At 39.5% G+C, this 27,967-nt stretch overlaps 1 protein-coding gene across 2 annotated transcripts in view; it reads right to left on the bottom strand.

Annotated features, from left to right (window-relative positions):
• grik3 (glutamate ionotropic receptor kainate type subunit 3) overlaps nucleotides 1–27,967 on the bottom strand; it is an 88,206-nt gene that overhangs the window by 24,747 nt on the left and 35,492 nt on the right. The window contains exons 1-8 of one of the 2 annotated variants that reach the window (XM_076106844.1): nucleotides 15,903–15,921; nucleotides 13,746–13,919; nucleotides 13,276–13,533; nucleotides 12,957–13,138; nucleotides 9,989–10,042; nucleotides 7,338–7,508; nucleotides 5,013–5,156; nucleotides 1,358–1,465 (exon numbers count right to left, since the gene is read on the bottom strand). In XM_076106844.1, coding sequence (XP_075962959.1) covers nucleotides 1,358–1,465; nucleotides 5,013–5,156; nucleotides 7,338–7,508; nucleotides 9,989–10,042; nucleotides 12,957–13,138; nucleotides 13,276–13,533; nucleotides 13,746–13,919; nucleotides 15,903–15,921 — 1,110 coding nt within the window. Of the gene's footprint in view, nucleotides 1–1,357; nucleotides 1,466–5,012; nucleotides 5,157–7,337; nucleotides 7,509–9,988; nucleotides 10,043–12,956; nucleotides 13,139–13,275; nucleotides 13,534–13,745; nucleotides 13,920–15,902; nucleotides 15,922–27,967 lie in introns of those variants that run through there. The other variant, XM_076106843.1, reaches the window with a different exon arrangement.

Genomic DNA, 27,967 nt, shown 5'->3' on the forward strand with positions numbered 1-27,967 from the left:
CCCTCTTGCTTTCTTTATTACTACAGACACAGCTTTTAATATTCACTGGGGTTTGTGCTTGAGGTCGATCCATTTAAAAACATACCCCCCCCCCCCCCCCCCCCACAAAAAAAAGCATGAAAAACGTCTGTTAATGTCCTCCCTGCCTAATCCAGAGAGAGGCATGTGCTCTAATTTGAAAAGCACATTAGTTACAGCTTGTCACACAACCAAAGAGGACTCCAGGAGAGAGATTTAAAAATATCTCTGAATGCTTTCGGCTTTGCAAAATTCTCTTCTAATTGTACCCAATTACAATTAGCTTCATTCACTAAACATGATTAGCCAAATATTTGAATCAAAAGTTATTTACTCATGCAACCACATGGAGAGCATTACATTTATTTCACCCTCCTGAGTATGCTGGCGTTGAGTGGAAGTGGCACTCTGAGAACCTGTTCATAATTCCAGCAGAAGCTCAAACTTGGGCTAATATTCAATTACAATGGATTAGTTGAGAAAAGTCCACATCTTAACCGGCTCAAACAGTTAAAGCCGATTCCACGGATATACACGAGAGAAAAAAATCCTCAGCCCGCTGCTGGATCAACGCTAACATGCTCCAGCGTGGGATTTGTCACAGACACAATGAGAAGATGTTAATATGGCATCAAATACTTTTACAAGATGTCTGTGCTTCAACTTAATTGACCACACGCAGGACAAGATGCCAGTGAAATAGAAAAGAAGAATCATTTCAAACAGCAATTTTTCTTTCTTGAACAGAAGGGTTACAAGCTGAAAAGCTGCTGCTATTTTATAGCGTGGAGCCTTGAGGGAGTACTTGAGGAAGTCATAATGGGACTTATCCCTATTTGATGTATTCATAATGTATGAAAGCCCTCTAGTAGAGAAACGCTGTTATAGTCCAGGGGGTACTTTGCCTTCCAGTATAATAAAATAAGTTCTACATTACCAACCTTTGAGTTCGTTTTTTGTAAAACATGTTTATACAGCTCATTACCACCAAACAGCATTTTGGGCATCACCTCAAATCATCATTAAGAGAGGCTGCAATTAACACCCTAATGTGTACCCTAATCCAATTTGCTTTATGATCCACTAACTTATGCTTATGTTGAAACAGCCAATTTGCCTCCTTGTTAGGAGGTAAATGATACCGTCAAATTTGCATTATTCGTTCCACATCAAGAAGAAAATATCTGAAACGTATTTGTGAAATCAATAATCCATTAAATTCTTGTTTTATGGTATATTCATTACAGAAGTTCCACTTTATTGTACACTGCATGGGGTGACACATTGCTGCTGTGCTTTTATTCCATCGAAGTAAAAAATTCAAGAGACAGAAATGTACCTTTTCAAGTCCCTCCTCCTTTAAACTGATGATGTCCAGGTCGAAGTCTGTACGTAGACCACTCGTCTTGTTGAATGACAGTCTCCCCGTCAAACCATCCCAGTGGGACTGAAAGATAGCATGTCGACATAGTTATACTCATTCAAACACATTCATGTAGTAAGTTTAACATTGCAAACCTTGTTTTGGTAATGTAGAATACTGCACATAAGAGTCTAAACCTGTACAATCTCATGCAATCAATACATTCGGGGTGCTTATAATGCCTAATTTTTGACCAATCAGATCTTATAAGAGATGCTGATTCAGCCAAGTATTGAGGCTGTAGTTTAGAATGCATTGCATTATATCATGTTCCCACTATTATGTCACGCCTACTGTCTACAACAAAGAATTTGATACACATTACAATATGACAAAAAAATAAACAAATAAGCAGAGAGCAATGTACAACGGCTATCAACAAAGCACAACACAGTACAACACCCACTAACTTCTAGCTTACTAGATCAAAAGTACAAACACAAACCGTACAGGTTTCATTTCCTTTTTTTAAATTACATTTTACATCTCAACGCCTCCAACGCATTTCCCTCCAGACTACGGAGTTAATTAACAACCACCTCTTTTTGCTTGATTCCCCATGGGGGAGTTGGGGTGCGGGGGATGTGTGGTGGACACATGGACAAGATATATTTTTTAGCTTACTCGTTCACTCCGTTTGTCTCTTGTGATCTTTCTGCATAAACAGGTTTTTAGTTGTCTGGCGGTGTCACTTTCATTCAGTCACAGTCTGTGATGCAGGCACTAGATCTCAAATTACTATCGGTACAATAGAGTAATCAATCCTTGTGTGTCGAGTTGCTGCGCTTTTATGATTTTTGAAAATCCAAACTGTCACAACCCTACAGGCTATAGCTCTCACTTGTCTTTGTTGTAGCTTGCCAGAATGTGTTGTGAGAAGATCGAAGCTTCAAGGATACATTTGTGGCACTCTTCTTCAAACCCCCTCATACCTCATTCCATCTGGCCTATCGCCACCGAGGTGGGTGGCATGTTCAAACAGCTCTAATTCAGAGAGTGACATAAATGCCTCAGCCACATCCCACCCGAAGGGCCAAGTCGACCTTCAGAACATGTCAGACGCCTGTCTAGAAAAGAGTGTAAATCAGCCCAGAGTATGTGTTTTTATAACCAAACACTACAGTACGTTTGTATAGGGACTACGCAATACTATTTCACAGGCTTTAGTCGTGATCACTACAGGTCACTATAGGTCACTGTTCTGCTCGTAGTACAGCTCGCTGGGGTAGCTAACAATGCTCACTGTTTCAACTGACCTTATCCACCACACAAGACATTGTTTGTTGTGCATTGTAATGGTATAGGCCTTTTGCGATGCTATGTTTGCACATTTGGCAGACAAGCAGGAATCGCTGCTACAACTCATACACAAACAATAGTTTTCATCGATGTTGTGCCAGTTGGCGATGTGAAGCTGAGAAACATAATAATATGGGGCATTCCAGAGCGCAATTTTACACTTTACACAATACATTCTTGCTATGATAGAAATGGTTGAAAACAGCCACATCATGAATGTAAGGATTTTGCGTTTGCATTTTCTCAGCTTCCAGCATACTAAAAATAAAGATGCAGTAATGTTTTCTTTGTTGATACGTCGTTACAAATGGATGGCTACACATTGTAATTCTAGCTCTATAAAGACAGACAACAGGCCTCAATAATGTAGGCTTGACCCCCTATTTTTTTGCCAAACTGCATACTGAAAATCAGATTACATGTACTTTCAATTCATCCCTAAAGGCTTGGCCTGCCCTCGCCACCGCCTTAGTTTTTCCCCTTATTTACTAAGTCTTCAGAACCTAAAGGAAGCAGCAGGGAAGGCTGGTTTGAGACCCCCAGCTGTATTTATAGAGCCAGGGTTACTGTAGATTCCCACAGGTTTATCTCTCTAAGAGGCCTCTATAAACTGTCAACTTGTCTCTCTGGAGTGGCCAAGTGAGACTGCTTTAGTAGAAGACCAGAAGACAAAAGACACACAACTAATACAACTATATATAGCTGTGGGCAATAGCCAACACTGGTCTTAGTGTGCTGCACTGAAAACAAAAAGCACCAGTCTTAAATCCTTAAGACTGGTGCTTAAGTCCTTTTTAGTGCAATGCACGGACCTCAAGAATGTCCTGAATACACATGGACTGTCATCCTTGCTCCTGAACAGAAAGGATGAGGGTTTAAAACATCTATCCAACCCCTGCTATCTTTGCAGCTCAAGAGGAAATGGTTGGTCCTTGTCTTTGAAAAGCAGTGGAGAGAACGAGCCTGCTACCACTATGAAAGAAGCCTTGGAGGAACCACCAGCGCTGGCCATTTCAAATCTTCCACTTATCCATACTTTCTTTCAAAGCAGATGCTTCTAGCGACACAGGTTGAGGGGCATACACACATGCCTCTGTGCACCTGGGTTGAAGGTACAGATCAGTGGACCTACAGTGTATGAAAGACACTGCTTACCCACTGCTCCCTCCTTTTTCTGATTTGAGGAAAACTGCAGGCCAGGCAATGGCACAGTATGACAGAGGAGTTGTGTCATCTGAAGGTGGCCAGCCACAGCCACAATGGCAGCTTCCTCTTACTTTGGTCTTGGTTCCTCAGTGTTGTAGCATTTTTACTTTTTAAAGTCTTTAGCATCTCGATGGAGAGAGATGTCGTCATGCTATGATTAGGTGAGTAGGCCTCAGGAGATCTATGGCCACAGTTTCACTGTCATCACAGTAAAGCTCAAGAGGGATCATCCCTGGAAAATATGCCAAAAAGCATGCTTGGGACTTGTATATGCTGGCAGGATGCTTAGCACTGAGGCACGTAAAGACCTAACCTGTGCAGGACACAATCTTTGGACAAAGCCATGGGCACTGAACGTAAGTTGTCAGCCATTTTGCTAATGATAAGTGGATGAGGAAAGAGGTTTAGCTCTGCCATTTTATATGGACAGCCCCCCATAGCCATCATTCTGATTGCTCTGTGGGTATATGTAAATTTATTGGGCAGTTACCACAGATGAGGGATCCTGGTTAGAGGGCGAAGCCTGTGTGAAATACAGCAGATCCAGGAGGTTAAAGCTTTAATTTTGAGATAACAGTGGCAATTTAAAAGAGGGAAAAACAAATGGACTTCCTACCGTTTATAAACCACACCCAGGACAAATAAAAATACAAATGATTTTGTTGTTTGAACAAATCAAGATACAAATAGAAGCATCTCTGCACACCCTTAATCTGCCATTTTGCAGAGGCTTGTTTGTGTATTCCGAGGCAGTGTCAGACTCTCATGTTAGATTAAATAAGAGCCGACTACACTAGTTGTGCTTTCAAAAGGTTACAGTACGTGCTTTTCTGGAAAATAGGTTATGAATACAGGGGATTTATGAAGCTGACAACAACACTGCTTTGATGTGTCTATCAAGGCTTGGTTTGCTTTGCGTGTGGATATGATTGATTTGCTGGGTAAATATCCGAAGTCCCAAATGACTACACAGTCCACAATCCACTGCTATTGTCATGTTCGCCACTCAGTCATTATGCTCTAATATCAATAATCAAATAACAACAGGCCAAATATGTCCCATCACCTCTTTGATGAAACTCATGAAGCGCCCTCCAAATCTCCAGGGTTTGTGGCGGTGGCACTGCAGCGAGTTTACCGTCATCTGTGGAGCGTGCTGGTATGAGATGGATACAATGTGGACTGCATCATAGGTCAGAGCCGCATCTGTCTGGAATAAGGGGTGAACATTAATTCAGCTGATGCCTGTGGAAATACATGAATAATGGTTTGGTCACCATCAAACTAACATGGAAAGACCCAAAGGAATTCTGACAGGATTTTTCTCAAATCACTTTTTAGTGCAGACATTTCATGTTCAGATCAATTATATACTTTATAATAGTCTTTCATTTTATTACATGATGTAGTCTTTAAATGTGTACTTTATACAACAACATTAAAAGTTATTAACATACATCATTTCATTATTAAAATGTATGTATATATATTCTCACCTGATAATTCAGTAAATATTGTTGTTTTCGTCTTGTTTACATAACTGACACATATCTGGTTATGATATATATATATATATATATATATACTCTGCACCTTTAGACAGCATCAGTTATTTGGACTTAGTTGCTGTATGCTGTTAGCCAGTGTACAGCAAAATATTTTTATCGATTTAAAAGCAGGTTAAATCCTTTTCGTTTGAACTCATGGTGATGGCCAGCATATACTGTAGTTTTAACATTTTGGATAACAGACCTTTAAAAACTTAATTCCAGAATAATAAAGGAAACATTTTAATGAAATTAAATGATTAATGTGTAATATCATAACACTGAGAAGTGCAAATTAAAAGGACATTTGAAATATAAATAAGATCTTATTGCTTACCTTAAACTGGCTAATTAAATAAAGTCTATATTGATGAAATGTTAGACTTACACCACAAATGAGTCAATACGTCACAAATGCCCCACTGTTTATCAACACCTGCACTAAAATGAATCATTTATTTCAGACTATACATATATTTACTGTCAACACAACTGTAGCTACACAATCTGTAACAGTCTGAGTTCTCCACCAGAACAGCCTGAACAGCCTTTATTTAAGGGTGTGAGTTCAACAAGGGCTGGATGCCTTCCATAAACATCTTTCTGTTTGGATGGCATAATTACATTTCTGCAGATTTGTTTGTAGCATATTCATGTCCTGTCTCATCCCAAACGGGCTGTAGTGCGTTTGATATCTGGACGGTGTGGCCATTGGAGTAAGCCAAAGTCCCTATCATTTTCCTAGAAACATATTGAGACAATGGTGCATTATCCATTATAAACAATCCATTTGAAAAAGATTGGCTGTAAAGGGATGCACCTGTTCTGAAACAATGTGAAGGGAGAATGGCGTGTCCGAGGGATAATTGGTGCGTAAGGGCTCAATGAATGTTCTCCACAGCATTAGATCACCCCCATCTGTACAGTTGAAAGCGTAAAAGATTACCCAGTGGATTTGTGCTATTCTTGCCAATATTTGACCCTGCCATTAACAAGCCAGAGCAGAACCAGGAATGTTCTTCTGACGAGGCGGCGTTTTTCTTCCTCTTCAGTGATTTAGGTGGCAGAGTACATCAGTGAACTTTTTTCACTTTTAAAGTTGATTTCAATAGTTTCACTTATTCTACCTTTTGGATGATTTATTTTTAAATTTATTTTGTACAGTCTTATGGTTGTATGCTTGTATTGTGCTGTTCTTGAGTTTTTCTTTTTAATACTGTGATTGTTTTCCTCTTTTTATGCTGTTCATGGGTTTAATGCGCGACAGCTTGTCCTTTCTGAGACCTCTTGTGTATATACATGGTTCACTAAGTTATGTACACACCTTGCATACCTCTGCTATATGAAAGCTTGACTGCTGTTAGTCTTCTAACCTCTCTAATCAACAAGAAACATGAGTAATTAGGAGGCATTGGGGGTGCACACGTTCCAGGACAATAGTTGTTTATTAGGAGCTGGACTGGTCGGTATGGTACTAATAGTCATACCACTTTTAAAATGATTTAAAATATCTTCCCCATTCAACATTCCGTTGAACTGTCGCTGAATCTCTCACATCTGTTCATCACACATATTTTTCTTCATACATGAGCCACAGCCTGAAAGAGTCAAACTGTTGGAATAGATCAGAAAGTGTACCTATTAAAGTGGTTATGGTAAGTAGTGATAGCAGTTGCTGAGGTAAAAGAGTTTTTGTTAATGGTTTGGTGTTAAGGTTAAAGCCATTTCTTACCATGGGCAAAAGCCATGATAGATAGACCGACAGATAGATGGATGCGGTGGTGGCTTTATATTGACATTTTTGTGACTGACTTTAGATGGAACACAAAAGTAATAAAACATACCGTCATGACGCCCTCCAGCAGGCCCGAGTCAGGTTTAGGTGGAATCTGCCTTTCCATCGACCATTTCTCCACAATGGATCCGACCTGGGGATTATCCACGTTGAGGATGCGGAAGCCGGTCATGTTCACACCACAGAAGCGATATGGCTCCAGGTCAATGGCCATCAGGTCCTTTTGAGAGACAACAGCAATGAAGGACGGATTCTTGTTTAGTCTGCCAGCATCGAGCATCCTCGTTTTAAGTATTCATCCTGGATGCTTTCTCCTCACATGAAAAGAGAATGACGCAGCTGCTCATTAAAGAGATGCTATATTAAGACCAAATAGAGTGAAAGGGAGGAGAAACACAGTAGTTTTCAATGTCAAATCAGGAGATTTAAGCATGGTGTCTGGAAGCAGTGTCTGTGTAATAAATGAAATATAAAAGGGCTCTGGTGGCGGAGTCGCTTTTCTGCTGGCAAACCCTTTTAGAATTGACAAATTGTTATTGTTTTTGTGCCTCCGTGATAGTGAATTACACTGCACAAAGTACAAGCCTGTGATATATTTTGTCGTTCTTAATCATGTTCATGTAAGGGAATCTTTATAGGTGCAAATTTCTTATTCGGGAGTAATTATTGTTTGTAGCTTAGACATATTAAAGAACAAGAATAAAAACAAACAAATTCCGCTGGATCATATTAATAATTCAACACTTGCATTCCCTTGGCAACTTCCCTCAGCAATTCAATTTGAGCCGCTGTAATTTCTGGGGCAGCCATTGTAGCTGAAGTGTGAAGTCACATGTTGACACATGTCGTGCCGGAATAGGCCAGGGGGCTTGGAAAATACATTTGGATGAACATAGATATTTCATTAGCACCCTGTGGGGTTAGAGCTGGGGGAACGACAGCGTGTAAGACACTTACTAAGGAACGGTCGCCGCCAGTCTCTGAAACATTTCTCCTCTTTTATTTCTTCCCCACCAGATCTCGGTACAGTAATGTCTTTTGTGAACAGAGATCAAAGTAAATCACTGTTATTCTGTATGACGTTAAAAAATGCTCAGAAAAGTAGATCGGGTTACAAGTTCCCTCTCTCTTTGAAGCTAAGAATCCAAACTAACTGGGACAGCATTGTTTGTAAAAAATATAATTCTTCTTTTGTGACATGTCAGAAAAGTGACTTGTTCCAATTATTAGTTCACTTATCTGTTTTTTTGCATTGCTGCCTTCTACACACACACATTTAAAACACAAAATCAACAAAATCCTACAGCACCATCACACTGAAATCTTTACCCGGAGAACATGCTGTAGGTGTCTGAGTGCATACAGAAGTGTTGTGGAGGTGGCAAGCATAACAAAGTTCTCAGCTTCAGGTTCTCAAAGATAGCTGTGACAGACTCATTTTAGAGGACAAGGAAGTTATTATCCCCATACACTGCTGTTGCCTTGTCATGCTCTAATAAGTCGGCATTTCCCTCACCTCGGAAGATAAAACACAGACAGCAGTGGATTCCATCGAGAGGAAATTGTATTGCCATGTATACCACACAAGTATTCATCATTTTGGATCAAATCAAGCCGCCAGGTGTTATCTCCTTAATGGTGTGTCTATCAATATGACAGCTTATTGCAGCATCAGATTGATACCACACTCCTGATTCTATAAAGATATCTCCTGCCTTTATGCGAAAAATGCTGTTGTCGTGGAAAATCCTATCAAATAAAAGTTTCAAAGTTAATCCTCTTGTAAATATTTTCCCCTTCCATGTGTTATGAAACTGTTCCACTCAAACACATGAACCAATATATTGACAATAAAAAGAAGTTTTTGAATCCCTTTTTTTTTAAGCAATCAATAGACATGCAATACAAACACAACGTATTGGCGGAACAGTGTCGTAGCCACGCTGACGAGTGTGAAAGATGACACACGTGATGCCTGGACCTTTCACGTCACATTATCACAACAGACTGGATGAGTCCGGAGAGACAGGGAAGGGTGTGTGTGCACGAGAGAAGCAGAAACATTGATGATAACAGAGAGTGAAAGGAACAGCACAGATCATGCTGGTATTCATTCCCATTCAGTCTGTTTGTTTCCAGATAGGCAGCGTCCCAGTGACGAGCAGCAACGGCTCCCTGCTGGGTCTGCTTGTATTAGTCAGACGGGAGATCTTTTTTTTTTTTTTTTTTATCAGAGTGAGAACTGAAAATGCTCAAGATGGGAATGAAATAGTGACATACCCAAGTCACGTTTAATATATCTGTTACTGAAAAAAAAATGTTCAAGCCTAAATCATTTGTAATTTTAAAGGATAAGGTTGTCGATATATATATATTTTTAACATTTAATATTAAATATATTGTGACTTTAGTTTATAGAATGTAAGAGCTCACAAAGGATCAATTTCGGTCTTTGTAACTTCGGAGCCACATTCAGTTTTGAGTCTCAAGCTGTTGACTTCGTTTGACTTCACTATAAAGGGCAGTGTTTACTACAGCACACTGGAGACGCCATTATGCCTGCAGCTTGTCAAACAAAATTGATATTATGGACTGGATCCAAACCCCATTGGCAATTAGCCACTATTCATCAAAAACTCAAGCGGTAGGGAGATGAGAACAAACGAGACTCTATTTGCATTAACAAGCATGGTACATTACCAGAGTGGTGAAGATATAGTGGTAATACTCTGTCATCATCCCCATGGTCTGGGCCTGAAAGGATACGGAGACAGAGAATGAGAAAGTAAGTTGTGAATGAACAGAGACAGGATAGAGAAAATGGTCATTTTTCACATCACAGTCAGAACAAACCATACCAAAGAGATGCACAAAAAGACTTCATCATTGAAGAGGAAAATGGCCAGGTTTTAATGAGCATATTGACGAACACGCTGATCATTTTGTGGACAACTGTTTGTTATCGCTTGTCGGGATTCCTGCACCATATGTGGTCCACAGAATTACAGAGAATAGCAGCAGCACTTGATGCTTTTCTATGCATTTAAATGGTTTTTGCAAGGGCTTGGGGCACGTGACGTTATTCCAGCAGAGGAGAGAGCCTTCAATCAAAAGAGCTTGGTAATCTTTGCCTCATATCCGAACGCTCCATCACTGCCACTTGTTTCACTCAATCTACATTCAAAGGCCCCACATTCCCATGGCGGCTGTTCTGCCTATTTAATTGTACCATCTGCCGTGGAAAAAAAAAAAGCCAAGGTTATATAAATAAGATGCCATGCTTATGTTGAGACGAATTCCCTTTTCCATCTATCGACATCAAGCCAAATACATGACATTGAAACTTTGTGTCACGTTTTGTATTGTGAGCAGGAGTTTTCTTTTCTTAAGTATTTATTTCCTCTTTATTTCCACATTTAATAATATTATACGATATAATTCTGTCATCATTTCTATTCATCAGCGTTTTATTTTGGTAAACCTCCATATGTCCGTGCTCCCACCAATATAGTAGCAGGTTCAAAACATATGACAATAAAGGGCACACAGAGTTCTTGTAAAAGACACCGGGGACAGTCTTCCTCATTCTTATCCAATCTGAGAGGGAATATAACGGAACAGAGGCAGGTGTAATGCAGGTAAGCCTGTCAGGGTGAAGACAGGACCCGACATTGTTAAGAATCATGGCATGAAAAACGAAATACTCCAAGGGCATAATGCAGCACTTGATATTTAAACTCTTTTAAAATAGTCGCGTCAGATCCTCCTTTTTACGCGTGCAGCTGCTGTACCAGTCGAGTCAGATTACACATCATTTTAGTTCAGTCCTTTGAATGCTCCTTATTGTCTTGGATGGGACCAACCTTTTTGTAAAGCTGTAAATGGATCTGCCTGAAAAACTTATTTTACTGTAGTTCAGTAGCTGGTACATTTTGTCACTGCTGACTGCAGATCAAAAAGATGATATCCACACTTTTCTTTAGTGAGAAAGTTATTTGACACGACTGTCACACCAAATTGTATTGAGAGATCATACTTTCTGTGCTGCAATATCATTTGTGACCGAATTTACCAGACAGTTAGAATTTTTTAATCTCTAAAGTCCTTCTGAAGTTTCCAGACACTCAAATATCAATATTTGCAGTGTTTCTTTGCCAATAAACATTTTTGTGTTTTGGTCTCTTGGTTTGAGAAGACAAGCTAATTGAATTTCTCACCTATGGGTTTTTTACTTGTGATGGGCATTCATCATTTATTTTTGACAGTTAACGTACCAAATCGATGGAATGAAAGTAATAAAAATATACCTCAGTTGTTCAAATTAAATCCGCACAGAGCTTTTCTTTAAGATATCACAGAAAACCACAATGTATGTCACAACAAAACAACCCTTCAATTGCAACCATACATACTGTACACGATTGAGCAACATAAGCTTTCACACATTCATGTTAGAGCTGTATTGTAACTGACCAATTATGCTCAAAAGGCAGTCAAACTCATAACCAATCACCTGTTTCCCCTTATTTTAAAAGCTGTAGTCTGCGCTATAGCACAGCACCCCGACAATGCAGTCATGGACTGGAACTGTCAGGAGCATTTTTGCCTCAAAACCTTCTCTCACTTCTTCTCTCAAGAGGACACTGATTCTTTGGTGCGAGATGTGCAGACTGGCCACGAGCGAATATATGTCAACTTAGATCTCAATAACTTTGGAGGAGATGATGCATTTGGTAAACATGTTGACAAAAGCTGACGGCACACTGAATGGAGGGTGGATGGGGGGGCATCCACCAGCCTGTTCCTGACATCTATAGAGCATTAGACCAACTACACAATATCTACTCTGTGCATCATACTGTTCTTTGTGACGGAAAATGATTTGTCCTAAAACATGTAATAATGAAGCATTTTTGATATTATGCCTGTTTGTGGGATGTATGTGAAAGTCTGGCCATCCACGAAGAGAGCTGGAAAAGGTCAGAATGTGTACATACAGTAACACATTAAGGCCATACCTGAACACTAAAAACAGAATAAGCATATTTTGAGCATTGTTTTCTATGTTCTATATTTGATTTAATTTTAGATCTAGAGAATTAACTGGCTAACACCTGGCTGCATCAAATGGTGAAGGCCCAGGATCCATTGTGAGAACCACCCATTTACATTGAGATTGTTTTACCCTCTACAACAAAGCCGGTGGCAACAGATGCAAAAATAAACAGCTGTGCATCACAACTGATCACATTTCAACATCAAACTATGACAGGTGTCTCTGCTTAACATCATGATATTGTTCACTCCAAGATGTATATCTTCCACAAGTTCTCAAATATCAATAAATACAGTTTTAGATTTGATATCTACCGTTGGACACGACTGTAGTTGTCTCAGCAAGCAGGTGGCACAAGTGGAAAACCCATACTCTCAAAGCAGAGTTTCAATGCTTCTTCATTATTATCGACACACCTTCTGCTGCTGCTCTCCTCCACGCGTTCTTGCCAATTCAAAGCCTGCATCTTTTCATTCTCAACACATTTGATCAACTGAATGCTAAAGAATCAGCTGGTGCCAGTGAGAGTGTGGAAGAGGGCCAAATGCTTTCAATGTTCAACAACGCTAAGATCCAACATCAGGAGGGTGTGTTCCACAGTCTCTCACTAACCTGTTTGAGAATCTGTGCCGCCATTTGGTGATTGCAGTCAAAGATGATGCGAAACTCCCGGCTTCTCTTCATTTCTTTGAGAAGGGGTCTCGTGTCCTGCGTGTCAAGAGGAAGCTGACGAATCTTTAGCCTTATGTTGTACCTGGACGGGGCCATTATCAGCTCCTGTAGTCTTATCAGACCTGAGGAAGAGAATTGGCACACATGAAGACAGGGCCATGAGTGTCACCAAGAAAATGCAATCCTATTGTGTCGTACTTTGCACATGTGCACCCTGTTTGTGAGAATATATCATATAATAATGTAATAGTCTGTTCACCTGTGCTGTCATCGTATACGACGGTGGCTGTTTTCCATTTTAGAAACTGCACCAGGTCCAGGATAGCATAGCTTAGTGAAGAATAATCTGGGTACAAATTGGCATAAAAGCTGTCTCTGTTGTCCAAGGGGTGATGTTTCCACCGCACCTGGACGTGCGGCACTTCCAATGCATTGCAGATGGACTGCACAGCATTTGACGACGAACTATGCGAGGGCCCAAATATTGCAACCACACCTAAAGACAGCTGGTCACATGCTAGAGAGGAGCAAGAGAAGACAGCTTGAGAATATAGTGTGTTAGCTCTTCAATCACAGTCCATTTAGTAAGGATTCACAAGTACTAAAGATTTGTTCCAATACATTCCAGATTTTGATATGAAAGCTACAACAGATTTTTGCTGTCTTTTGACTAATTCTCTTCCACAATGTAATCACAGTCCATAAATGAACACAGAACAAGCCACTCACCTTTTCTTGACGCCTCAAAACTGTCGTAGATATTAATCCTCTGTATGTCATATGTTAATGTTGTGTTTGGCAACAAAGTCCTGTTTCTGTTAATGTTATTGACAGCAAATTTAAAGGCAAGCTCCTCTGGGCTAACAAGTGAAACGGGTCCGTCTGTTTGTTCGAAAATCCCACCTGAAAAACAAGAGAGAGAGAGAGAGAGAGAGAGAGAGACACGTGAGGCCCGTGACAATCGGTCTCAAAACATAATCACAGCAAAAGGAGAAACTCATACACAATTCCAGGTAGGGCTAAATGGAGAAAAATATTGAGAGGGCGTTTGCACTTAGGACTAACTGTGAGGGGAGCAGTGCACATAACACGAGGTATTAAATTTGCTCAGCAAACATGGAGCAACCCTCTCCATTTCCAGTGAATGCTGAAAAAACCCAATATCAGCTTTGAAGTCTAAAGCCATAATGGATTTAAGGAGTGTATGTGTGTGTGTGAGTGTGTGTGTCTGTATGTCTGTCTGTATGGTCCATCAGGGCAGCAGGATATCTCAGGCTCTTGTCTCTCCATTAAAATGTCCTTTTATTTCACCGGAATACCACATTGTAGGAGCAGAGAACTGGACGCGAGCACTCTTCTTTTATATAAAATTCAAAGGAAAGTATTTTTCCATTTATTTGATGGGCTGGACTACTGCTCAAAACTTAGAAAACATGTCAATGTGAACATCAAAGTAGAGCATCGCCTGAGATGGTGGTGTGTATCAGACCATCAGTGCTGCACTACATCCTTCAGTGTAGAGCAAAACAAATATATATATATTTTTTTTCAATAGTTAGCCAGATGAATGAAGTTGTAATGATATATTGGACTTGCAGGGCCAACAATGAAGCTTAAACAACCAAAATATAGAACATTTATTTCAGGTCACTTAAAGTGGGACTCCACCAATATTAGACCAGTTTATTTATCATGGAGAGTACTACGCATTGTGTGAAAACAGTTGTCTTCTGTAGCTTTAAAATTAGCTTTTTAAATGATGATGTCATAATGATGGCCTTGGAGACTTGCAATTTATAACAGTATAACTGAAAGCTTGTATTTCATAGAGTTTGAAAGAAGTGAAAATGTAACAGGCCGGGGGTTAACAAATTGATACAATTGGTTGCATATTGAGAAATTTATGATCCAATGTTTTTGTAACATATGCTGTATATATAGCTCATTTAAGACACTGCTCATGGATGAGAGGCAGACTTGTTTAAACCTGTAAACATTTTTGAAACGACCAACTCAGATTTTTGAATAACTTCACCTTCACACTCCTTCTGTAACTTCCGTTTTTACTTTTAACATCTATCTCATGATGTCTCTTGTGATGGAAGTGCACTTCCAGTTCCTACTGAATTGTCCCTTACGGAGGAAACCCAGAGAAAAAGGTTGCGTGATGTGACTCGGTGTGTGTGATGAACACTTTATGCAGCCTTGCATAAGTGCATACATCTTTACAGACCTTATATAAGATGTGATCACCCCATGTGTTGCTCTATTTAGTAATTTATGTATGGAAATGCAGTTATTTTTGTTTCACTTTAACACAGATTATTCAGTAGTCAGAGTATTTTCTTTGGCAATTTTTCCCTGTCATGTCAACCTCTGCATCTAACATAAAAATAAAAATCCACCATTTGTGTGTAATTGGTAAAATAAGAAACATTACAAGTACTGTCAAATGTAAGACAACAAAGTCCCTCTGTGGAAGACAGTTTAGACAGTTTCTTAAAAGATGCCTGTGGGAACATCAGCTTATAGAGAGTCTGGCTACTCCACCTCCACTCCCATCATAACAGCCATTTCAATAACAAAGCAAAATGTCTCTGCCATCTTCCGGCAATTCCAAAAAAAAAAAGAAAGTTCACTAAGTTGATATTTTATGGCCGTCATTTAAGTTATAGAGACAGCCTTCTGAAACCTGTCTCCCCCCGCAGTGAGATCACAACATTTCGAAACACTAAATCACCGTAGTAGATATCTTTTAATTTATTTCTGCTGCCTCTTTATGCTGATTTTGACTCAGATCACTCTTCAGGATAACCTTGAGATATCCAGCTGACAAAGAAACAGCAAAGAGAAAAGCAGCACATCCTCAAATTTTAGACTCTGGACCCATGACAATGTTAGGCATTTTTGCTTGATAATTGACAGAAATCATCAGAATGACGATCAACTAATCGATTAATCGACCAATGGTTTCAGCAGTTGCTTTAATTTGTTGGAGTGTATGAACTTTCAGTACATCTAACTGGAATATTGATATTCAGTACTTCAATTGGATGATTGAAATACTTCTTGAAATAATCTTGAAAACATATTGAATTAGGTACACTATTCCCAAACAGTGACTGGATTCACATGCACACCATTATTATATATCAAAAGGCACAGGGAACAGATTTATAAAAAGGCTTTAAATTAATTAGGCCTAATGGGATTTAAAGAACACAGAATGATTTATTTCTGTATTATTTATGTTCAGGATTTTGCACTCCCATGGCCTAGCACACAAATAATGCCTGCCAACCCGGTATTATTTCACTAATCCTAGAGAATACCTGGTTACAGAGAGCTGAGCTTGGAGATAGCACCTGTGACCTGCTGATGATCCCGAATAGACCCCCGGTTACTGGATCACTGACTCACATATCTCGGCTCCTGTAGGCAGAGTGGCAATTCTGGAAGCCATGGTCATCCTACTATTTATGGCTCAAAGCCTCCCTGGATTGCAAAGGGACGTGATGCATAAACCGCCCGGTGGAATGCGTCACATTAAAATAAATGAATCCTTCCATTTCATGGGGAAATCTCATTAGAGTACATTAAGTAATTGCTGGAGTATATAGTAATTTGACTGTTAAGAGGATAAGATGTGCATTGCTCAGAAGCACTTTAACAAATTTAATAAACAGGGGGAAACCTGCTCCTTAGGAGGAAAATCCTGCGGATAATTTGCTTTCCCTTTTTAGAAGTCTGCCATAAGCACAATGGCCTCGAAGCCTTAATGTACAAGAGCTCCCGCATTTTCATCCAATAAGGGATAAGCGGTTCTTTTCAGCATCGCACAAAATCTACTCTAATGATGTAGAGATTAGAATATTATGGAATATGTTTACAAGTTCCCATTTTAACAACCGCACTGAATGTTCGTTATTGCGGTGGGCGTTTGCAAATTGAGATGCATGCATTTCAGACTTGTTCTTGTGAATCAGTCAAACGGCTTTAAATTAGCATGCCTCCAATAGACAAGAACACAAAGGGCTTTAATTGGTCTCTAAGGTCCTACCACAATATATAAATCAGCTGCTAATTGCAGCTGTTTCCGTAATTTGTCCTTTGAGGACTTAGTGGATCAGCTGCATTCAAAAGCCAGAGAGTGATATATGTGAGGAGAAGACGACCCACATTTGACTCTTAAACTGCAGGAAGTGAAACCAGACCATTCTAACTTTACAGTAGTGTAAAATATAATGAAATGAATGCTAAAGTACTGCTCAGTGTAGAATGATTTAATATGTAACAAATAAGGCTTGTCAGCTGTCAATCAGAGTCACTTTATTAGGTATTTTCCTAATCTTTTTCACAAATCTGTACTGCTGGTTTTATCCCGATGCTTCAGCAACAAAAATAACCTGAAAAACACTTCTGTAGATGATAATGCCATCAAGTGGTGTTTTAACGGTGCTGACATGTATCATAGCATATGTTAAGATGACTTGAAGACCTCGTCACACAATGCAAAGGTATTAACAAAGTACAAATCCAGGATGTTTAAGTGCAGCTAACCCGGCAACTGCATGGTAATAGCTACATTCAGTATATATTATACTGTTATACTGTTAAATTGTGATACCAAAAACACATAGTATTCAGAAAGATTTGAAAACCCTTCAACTAAGAAATGTGACCAAAATGCAGATTACATGTGCAAAAAGATGTTATTATTTAAGCTAATAAATTATACATTAATAAAACACATGGCCTGCATGTAAATGAAAGCCTTTGGTAAACTGTGGTGTGAAGGAAAATTAAGCTTTTATTCTTAAATAGAAGCTGTGAGTGCAGAGGGGTCTGCAAGGCCTAAAGGAACGGACAGAGACAAGCTGTGTCAAGTCAAAATCAGAGCTTCCAAAAATCCATGTTGTAGCATGAAAGCCCCACATGTTATGTTCAAACAACGTGGGCAAGTGCACACGCATAAACCCACCCTCTGCTTTTAAGGAGTGGCAGACTGCCTGCAAGCCATTTTAGGTTGGAATCAACGGGGTACCACTGAAAATGCTTATTTTTAACATCTACTGCGATTTAAAGACTTGAAAGAGTGATCTGAGTGACAGAATGACAAAACAAAGCAACATTAAAATAGACTGATGTCGGGGTTGTTTTTGCTATTTCAGTTTTATGGTTTGATGACTTTTACAACATTATGGTAAAGATAAACATTATACAGTTGAATTGAACATGTTTCTGCAATATTACACTTGGTGATGTTACTGATTTTCTCATTTCTAATGAAATTGAATTACCTAAAAGATGTTGTTTTTTTTCTTACAATCTCAGTACAGTAGCTTAAATATATTGCTGATTTTTAATTTAAAGCAAAGCTGCTTTCCGTTAGGATGGAGTCTGTTGTTTTCCCAACTATGATTATTTATTCATTCATTTGTTTGGGCTTGCATCCAAGATTGGAGCAGTCATATTTGTTTGCAGTGTAATGTAAACATCGGTGTGTACGTGAACATTTTTGTCCCTGTCCTTAAAACAATCACACAACAACACAACCCAAAGAGGGTCAGATTAACATCCAATGTCTCAGGGACTCAGAACATTTTGATTTTCAGGAGAAAAAATATCACTTTAGAGTTTAAAACAGTTCATTTTTTTCTTTTTGTTCCATCCAACAATATGTGTTCAAATAAATGCAGTACCCACAAGGCAAGGTCATGTTTGGCATCTGCACGTTCTACTACTGAGGTAAAAACTGTGATAACATTGCCCTTGTTCAACATGAAATCTAAGGCAAGATCGATAACCTGTTCTGTTATTTTCTGCCAAGCAACAATCTGACCTTACTTGCAGATGCAACGAGCTTCACAAAACATTGAATATGATGTCATTACCTCACTTGTCCTTCTAAACCCGTGTAACTCCATTATACTACAGTAAGTTATTCTTCCAAAACTGCAAATCAAAATGAACAAATAGATAAGTATTTCTACAGCATATAAAAGTCCATAACTGCTGGATATAGACCATAATAGATGGACATATACTGTAAGTGGATGGAGTACATATTGTAGTTTTATTGCCCTCCATTTTATGAGACAATTTGCTTGTTAAAACAAACTCCTTGCCACCAGACGAACCAATGTGGAAGCCCAAACAATGAAACTAGCTCATTATGCTCTTGGATACATACAGTATGTGCTCGCCCACTGCATCTCTGAGTGGTGCTCTTTTGTACTTTCTTTTCACTGGTGGGATTCCCAATCTCCCTATGAATAGCTTCCTGTCTCCCTGGATGTGCAACAACACTCAGTTACACAATGATGGCTGCAAATAATGACCAGTACAAAGCAAACACACACAAACCGCCACAAACGTTTGGAAATGCAGCCAATTCCGAGAAGAATATGTTCCCTCATAATTATGGATAACAACACAACACTTGGGACTAACTGTTGTACAATACAGAGACCAGCGGTTAAGTTACCCAATACTGCAGTTTTTTTTCGGCAAGTGGTAAAATAAAAAGCAGGCCAGTTATCTGTTAGATTTAATCAATGATGAGTATCATGAGAGGAAATTAAGGGTACTCGTTAATTAATAGTGTCTGGCAGCATGTTGGCTCATTAGTTAGCAAAGTCACCTCACAGCAAGAAGGTTCTGGGTTTGACCTTAGCTTTGGTTCTTCTCCCCATGTTTCCCCCCACTGCTTTGCTTTCCTCCTGCAGTTCGAACAGATGCAGGTCAGGAGAATCTAAGACTCTAAAATTGCCTGTTAGGTGTTAGTGTGAAGGTGTTTGCCAACATGTTAACCCTGCAGCGAATCAGTGACCCTGTGCAGGTGTTCCCGTGTCTTTCTCCTAATGCTCCAACCACCCTTAATAATAAGGGGGCACGGATGATTCATTCCTCTCGTTAATGGTCTGCTAACTAATGATTTAAAATCTCGACAAGTTATTGCTTAAATGTCACCATTAGAGGAACACATATGAGAAGTGTGCATGTGGAAATAAACACCTGTATTAGCATACAAACATACAAACAGATTACTCTCCTGGATGATGTTACAATCCTTTCGGTTTATTTTATGCGCCCCAGTTTTAATTCTTCCAACTTTGTTCCATGTTCTGTCCTTCATGTTAGCATGGTGGATGGCTTTAAGCACCACACTATGATCCTCAACCTGCGTTACCAAAGAGAAGAATAATTCAAAACGCTTTTCTGTTGCAGAATAGTGCTCCAACTTCGAGTCACCGAACATAATCTATGGGAAAAATATTACATATACTCTTCGTGTGGTATAGAATAGTGAAACCAGAAAATGTCCACATGCTAAGCTAACGTCTATTGGCCACATCTTCCATCAAATAGGTTGTATATATCACTTCGATATGTTTCAGCCTTTGTCTTACCAGCACTATGTTTACAGACACACGGTTATAAAGATGTTGTAACCAAAAGGAGAATATTCTTGTTGTAAATGAGTTGTATGTTTTTCTGAAGAGATTGTTTGAGGCCTTCTCAAAAGGTTTTTGGTAATGTGGATGACTATGTAAGCTAAGCAGTGATGGAGCTTACACTATAATAGGGCCCATGTTATGGTTGACATCTGCTGTTAAGTGTTTGTGTTCACTGATAATCCATGAAAATGAATATGAATAGAAGAATAAAGCCGACACTTAAATTCAATGGCAGCTTCATTGTAGCCTCAACAATTCTAGTCAACAATGACATTATCCTAAGCTCTTATGAATGCCTGTTTAAGCCCTTTAAAACAAAACTGTTGTATTCATCATATAATCATATAGTAGGACAGCACTTATACTTATAAATGGATTTCTATTCTCTAGCATAGTAATTATGCTTTAATATTGACACATTCAAATGTCACTGAGCAGTATGAAAATACTGTGACAGCACTGCTAGATTCTACTTTCAGTATCAAATATAAGTAGCACTTATATATAAATTATTTGTATTTGATAACTGAATTTACCAGGTGTCAGTAAATGATAACACATTTAACAGAATGTAGTGACTGGTTTTTACCAATAGTCTCATTTAATTCAACTAAGAGTTCACTGGGCTAATGTTTCATTCAAACCAGAATAGGAATATCAAATTAGCTCTGACAACTGACCCTCTATATTAGCAATGCCAAATACATGCAAATCTGGCTTTAGTCTCCTCCCACTGGCATCTGGTCTGGATGCAGGGAAGTTTAAATGACAGACTTTACTCTCATATGTGAAAAACTTACTTCCAAATGCAATATTAAATACTTGAAAAAAACATAAAACCAACTGTTCCAAAATATATAAAATAATAATAAAAAGTGTCTTTCAACAGATTTCTACTGACATTATTAGTGTGAAGACCAATGCGCTACAACCGATATAACCATATGTATCTATTTGAAATCTCAAGCAATAAACATCAGGTAAATTATTTCCCCGTAGATGTATCGCCTTGGGGAATAAAACCCTTCATATATTTATTCTGTTCCACACACATACACAATATTTCTTCACAATAAGTTTGCCTCAGTGACTTGTCTCTCACACACACACTGTCTCTCTGCAAAGCCGACTTGAATTAGAGCTCCCATTTGTCACTCAGACTGATTAATGCAGTCTTCTTTGTTGTCTTAATGATGCATTTATCTTACTATTTGTAACTACCAATAACATGGCAAATAATTGTTACCTCAAATACTCTCAGCAATCTATTATGTAGAGTGGGGATTTATATGAATTACTTTGACAGGCTGTGCTTGTAGTAAATGTATGTTTTGTTGTATTATTTACTTATTTATTCTAACCACTGACGGCTTAAATGTATCATCAACTAGTTTCACTGTATTATAGGATCCAAAGCGAAGAGATTCTTATCTTCAAACAATCTCTCGATAATAATAATCTCGATAATTGATAGAAGCAGGACCGTTTGGTAATTGAAGGGACAGATGATTCAGGTTCAAGCCCACTTAATATCAAATATGTGTCCGACACATGTGTCCTTCAGCCGCACAGACCGCCCTGAAGCTTTTCCATAGAAACATTATAAAATAATGACAGAAAGGCACATCAAGGAGAGAATTATCACCATTAGAAAACCGTTATTTTTAAATTGCCAAAACCTTTTCTTCAGAATGTGAAATTAAAAGTTAATTGACAATGTTTTAAGTGTCACAGCATTTGGACAAATGCGTCGTGTGTACAGCTTTAACGGATCATAATACATTATCATATAAATTGAATTTGGGCTTCTAATGTTTGAGTCCATAATGGGAAAGGCTGTTTTAATTATGTTATTTCTCCCTCTAACTCACTGTCCATATTGAATATCCATCCTGCTCCCTCACAGCTGAGAGGCATTCTTATTTATTTGATACGATTAGTAGTACTCATGCAGCCCTATAATGTTGTGATATCTCCTCTGTCAGAGGACTGTCAGGTAACAACACATTTGTAAAATCTAATTTTATGCTCAAGTGGTTCTGCTTCTGCAATTTATCGCAGCTATCGCTCACCCTCTCCCATGCTCGCTCTTGCTCACTTTCCCTTATTCCCCCTCCCTCTCCAGTCTCCACCCTCTCTTCCCAGCTTAGTGAGGTGTTTTGATCTCATTATCATTCCCAAACATTCACACCGGATAATCTGTCAGGGCGGGAGCCTGTGCTCTGCACCGTACAGGGCACCCCGGTCATGATTAGGGGTGTCGGGGCGTGCTTGCAATGAAAATCTCCTTTTTTTTCCCCCTTTAAGCCAAACTAGAAGTAATGAGTATATCTTCCTCCCTGCATGCTATAAAAACTTGGCTGTGTCAATTAGATTCCTTAGTAAAGAGAAACTGCCTCATACTGTATGAGGACAATTGTGGGACAACCCGGCGAGGACACAGAATTGATTAGCCAAACCGAGAGGTGGGACTCGGATGCCCTTTTACAAACCACAAATCCCTTTCCAGAAACACTGCACAATTCACAGTGAACCTCCATTTGACAATCCTGCTCCACAATGCCTGATACAAACAGACACCTCCCCCGTCTGTGGCCTATTGTTATCACGGAGGTAAAACCCTCCCAATGCCAAATCCTCACCTCACCGCCAGTTCAATCAAAAGGCTCTGCCAGGAAAACGGGGAGCGAGACAATGGTCACTAATGCCAGGTGGATGGGGGCTCCGAGCTGTGCCAAGCTACCTGTGTCCATCACCATCCCTACCCCCATTGCTCGCCTCACCCGCTGCCGCCTTTCTTTGTCCACATATGGGAGCAGAAAATATGCAGACCTGCAGCCTTGGCAGTTTGTCAGAGATGGACACAAAGGTGGCCAACAGCAGGAAAAAGCCCCACACTGTGCATACACAACATCTTTAAAAAGGTGTGTGTGTGTGTGTGTGTGTGTGTTTGGGAAAGTGGACTTACATAAAGATAAATACAGGATACAGTTAAATATTGCATCCTTGGCAACATTTGTCAATAACCAATTTTTATCATGACCCCAAAAAAGCTTACTCACCAGCTATGCTGTGGCTGCCTCCTCTTTCTGTGGTTTAAAAATACAGTACGCATACTGTGTGTGCTGTGTGTGTTTAGTCCTGTTAAATAGCAATAAATCGCCTCTGAACCTATGTACTGTAATACAAAACTAAATGTACATTTTGTTTTGCGATAAATATTTCTAACCCACATACCTAACTTGGATATATACCATGATTAAAGGTCTTATCTGGCTAATTAATTTAAAATAATCTCTTTAACCTCAGTGCAACCTGATATTGCCAAGAAGAGTCATGCACACCAGCTGTGAAGACTCTTACTTACTGTATTCTGCCGTTGGCCACGTATACCCTCTGTCGCTAGCTCAACATAACCCAATATTGTCAGCAGCAGTCATCCATGTGGGAAAATTGCAAAACTCCTCAAATATTCCTGTAAATTGACCTTGTAACAGTTCACTTGCAAATATTAATTCAACACTAAAGCAAGTAATGCAGAAAAGAAAAGTGTCAGTCAAATAAATAATTTATGACATAACATTGTTTGTGCAAAAACAATGAAAAGAAAAACAGGAAATAAAAGTGACAGACCATGATCATGATTATATTTAATTACAGGATGTTTTCAGAAACTGGCATAAGAGAACTATTTTTTGCAAGTGACTCTATGCACTGAAATCTTCAAAACATGCAAAAAAAGTAACAACCATGAAGTGGACACAAAACAAACCAGCCAACAGCCTGTGCAGGGCAGCTGAGTATTGTTTGTTTAAGATTGGTCTGAAAAGAAATGCTGTCACCCATAAACACATTGCTATGCTCCTTTTGCCAGTCAGACCCCCAAGTGAGCTGCATCAGCCATGCGAGCAAAACACAGTGATTTCTCTGAGCATCTCAGCTGCTGCTGCAGCAGCGGGGAGTAAATGCCGGATTGATACAGGCAACAGCACCGTGTGCATTCGTCCTTCCAATGAGACCACTGCTTTAACACAGCCGGGGTGCCACCACAGAGGGATTTGGGCAAAAAAAGTAGAACCTGGCTCCACTTTGTCTGCAGTGTAATGTGATAACGTGGCGAAGCGCCGCATTAACCAATGAAGTGGGGGTACAAGCAAGCGCACTCTTTGCCTAAATATCCTAAAGACGGAGGATAGAATTATACGCGGTGATATTTTTCGAGAGTTGTAACATCTTCACAGTATTATGTTATATGCACAGTGTTGGCATGTGATAAGCCTTCAGCGTAAAGGATCTACTACTGGTCTGTGTTGCATCTCATCATCTCACTGGAACTTGCAATAACACGCCCCCACCAACGCAGCCCCTTGAGATTCTTAATGCAGGGCTGTTTTCAGTCTGAGCCCCCGCTAACTTGTCACACTCGGTTCCATGTAAAACAAACTCACCAACTCTAACTTTTTATTCTCAAAATACTCAAACTGCCTTCAGAAGTCTGATACGTTTCTCTCTTTGCAAGTCGTTCTAAGCAGTTGGTACAAGATGGCCGACACTGACAGTTTTAAGTTCCTGGAAAAACTTTGAAGAACTTCTTTTAAGTACTTTCATTGTTTCATTACTGTATGTTACATTTTTATGTCTCTATCAATATAATGTGAAGAGTGTCAGCAGCCCTGAAGGCTGAGCGTAATAGCCTTCCACATCAAGGCTTCACCACAGAGTTTTATGTTCATATTCTTTCTGACGGGTCACTTGGGAACTCCAGGGCTTCATTTTCATTAGAAACACTTTGAAAGGGCCTTTTAATTTTACTGTCACAAACCTGTTGCAGACCGATTGACTCCTCCTGAGGGTTAAAGCACCACAGTTGGATGTATAGTCTCGAAAGTGGAAGGTTAGATAACTACTCTGGGTCGCAAAAATGGTGCCGTGTAATTGACATTGATTTTACAACTAAAGGTGCAATTAATATCAAGGCCTGTGTTTATCCCTGCCGGCTGCCTCAAAGGCCATACTAAAATGGAAAGGCCTTGTTTAATTTAGGCCACCTTATCACTGCGCAGTTTTGACAACCACTTAGTTGCTTTCATGCTTAACATAATTAGAACAAGAGTTTGAGTTCAGCTACGTATAAAACTCCTTGACAGTGCTATTATCGTCCCCCACCCACAGAAATGAGTGTATTTTGCCAGGGGCATAATGAAAACAGGACGTAAGTATCTTTTTATGATTACTTTCATGAAAGGCAGCAAACATCTCAGGCAGGCTTTTATTGCATTATCTTATTGCAAGACGGAAAGCTACATAGAGCTTGAATGCAACCCAAATAATGACAAAGATGTGGACATTTCAATATTAAAAATAAAGCTCAAATACATGTTATAGAGGCGGATGAGGGCTTTGAGCTTAGAGGTTGATAAGGGTCCGAAGACAAGAGTCACCCTGTTTTTCAAAGTCATTGCAGGCGCAGCCAAATATAAATCTGCCCCACTTGTTATTGGACGGACCACACATGCAAAGTTAATGTAGACAAATGAGGGGGAGGTGCAGGTCAGATCATTTGGGACACCTCTGGCTAGTTTCTGGGACAGGAGGCACTCAAATGGAAATTCACTGTGTCTGCGAGAGCGTTCACATCCTCTGGAACAAGACCAATCTTAACACATCTGAATTGAAGCCCGGGGCGCTCATTTCTACACACATTCTTCCACTTTTCTGGTGGTATGAGGAGGGAGATTATTCCGCTCAGGGCACGTAAGGGGCCATGTACTCACGAGGATTAGCAGAAAGCACGGGTCGATGAATTATGAGGGACCAGTCAACCGAGGGACATTAACTGATACCTTCTGAACGAAATTCAACATTTATAGAATCTAAATTGAAGTTACTACAGGTAGACCTTTTTCATTTTAACGCACTGCAGTCAAATATATCATATCAAAAAGCCAGAGACAGCTAAAAAAAAATCCCTAATGATCAGCTTCAAAGCACATTCCCTCATGACTGCATGTAAATCTCCATGTTTGACTGCACTGACGTGATTGACAGCCTACATGAAGTCTCTCCTGTAAACACACTATCGACGACGAGTCATGTAGTTTCATGAAACGGATAAGGCAAGATCGGTCTATATTTAAATCACACAGATATACAGGAACTATTTTTTTTCTATTTCAAAACCCACTTGTTAATTCAACTTATCGATCTACAGCTTCCAGGCACCTCAGAGTTGTCCTCGGGATGATAAGACAAAAGAAAATGATAAGACATTGTTGTGTACACGCCATGTGCTGAATGAGAGCCATTTATTCTCAGTGTGGAGAACAAAATGCGCAGAACTTATATTTGAGTTCTTTTTCAAACACGGCTTGACTATTGTAGGTTTATAATAAAAGGCTGCCTGTTTTATCACAGAGCACAAGCATTATTCTTAAGCACTTTGCACCGTCTTTTCAAAGCCGATTAGAGCACAGAGAAGGAGGCCAGCTCATCCTTGCAAAGGCAGGATATTTACATTTCAGTGCCGTGTGCAGTGAATTTTAATTTGGCCCGCTCCAATTTAACACGCCGGCTTCCTAGTAGTTTCACACATGAGTGCTTAATGGCTTCGTTAACATCCTGAGGGACTTTCCTCATTACCTGATCTGGTCAACTCTGACAGGTGCAACGAGTCTCATCACTGATCTTTGTTCATAGTGCCAAGTTCTCTCGCACCATCGATCGCGGTGAAAGCGAAATCAAAGAAACACATGTGAGTCCAAAAGCCAAAGCACAAAAAGCAACGTCAGTCAGCGGCATAAGGGAATAATTCTAATGAGATCAGTGACCTTGACAAAAATATACGGCCCAAAGTTAAATGTCTAAATTATTCCTGTATTGCCTCTCCGAGTATCTTTGGATGCAGCCCAAGAACACCATTAGGCCTTTTTAAACAAACCCATTAAGTGCGTGTTTCATTACACAGGCCCTGATAAAGTCCGAAGGCAATGCCATGGAATACGTTTAAGATTTTTTTATTTGCCTTTCTCTCTTAAATACACCAAAGACATTTGATTGTCAGGTGCACGTGTCCTTGAAACCGAAATGCTGCAATACATTTGTCATATCTTCCAGCATTCGTATTTACCTCTACTTTATAGAAACGCCCTTACAGGACGTACTTCAACATATTTTAATAAAACATCACAAATCATATTCTAGCCTGAAGGTCACTGAAGTTATCTTGAATGTTATCTTCAAATAATAATTCAAAAGCCTCGCTTCCGAGCATCTCATGTTTCGAAAACAACTTTGTGTGACATATTTAAATAATTCTTAAATAGGTCTTATCAAATCGGTCTTTGTGTTGTGAAATCTGTATGATGATAACGTAAAGTGTAGCCCTGACTTATCCTTCGTCCATCCTTATCAAACTAAAATGTAATATTATTTGATTTGCAGGTGACTTTAAGGGTTGGAAAGGCATCATCACAGCAGCACTGACTTCTCGCA

Source organism: Anarhichas minor, unplaced genomic scaffold, assembly GCF_050575085.1.
Source record: "Anarhichas minor isolate MPS153535 unplaced genomic scaffold, ASM5057508v1 ptg000035l, whole genome shotgun sequence".
In the NCBI taxonomy this organism is placed as follows: Eukaryota; Metazoa; Chordata; class Actinopteri; order Perciformes; family Anarhichadidae; genus Anarhichas; species Anarhichas minor.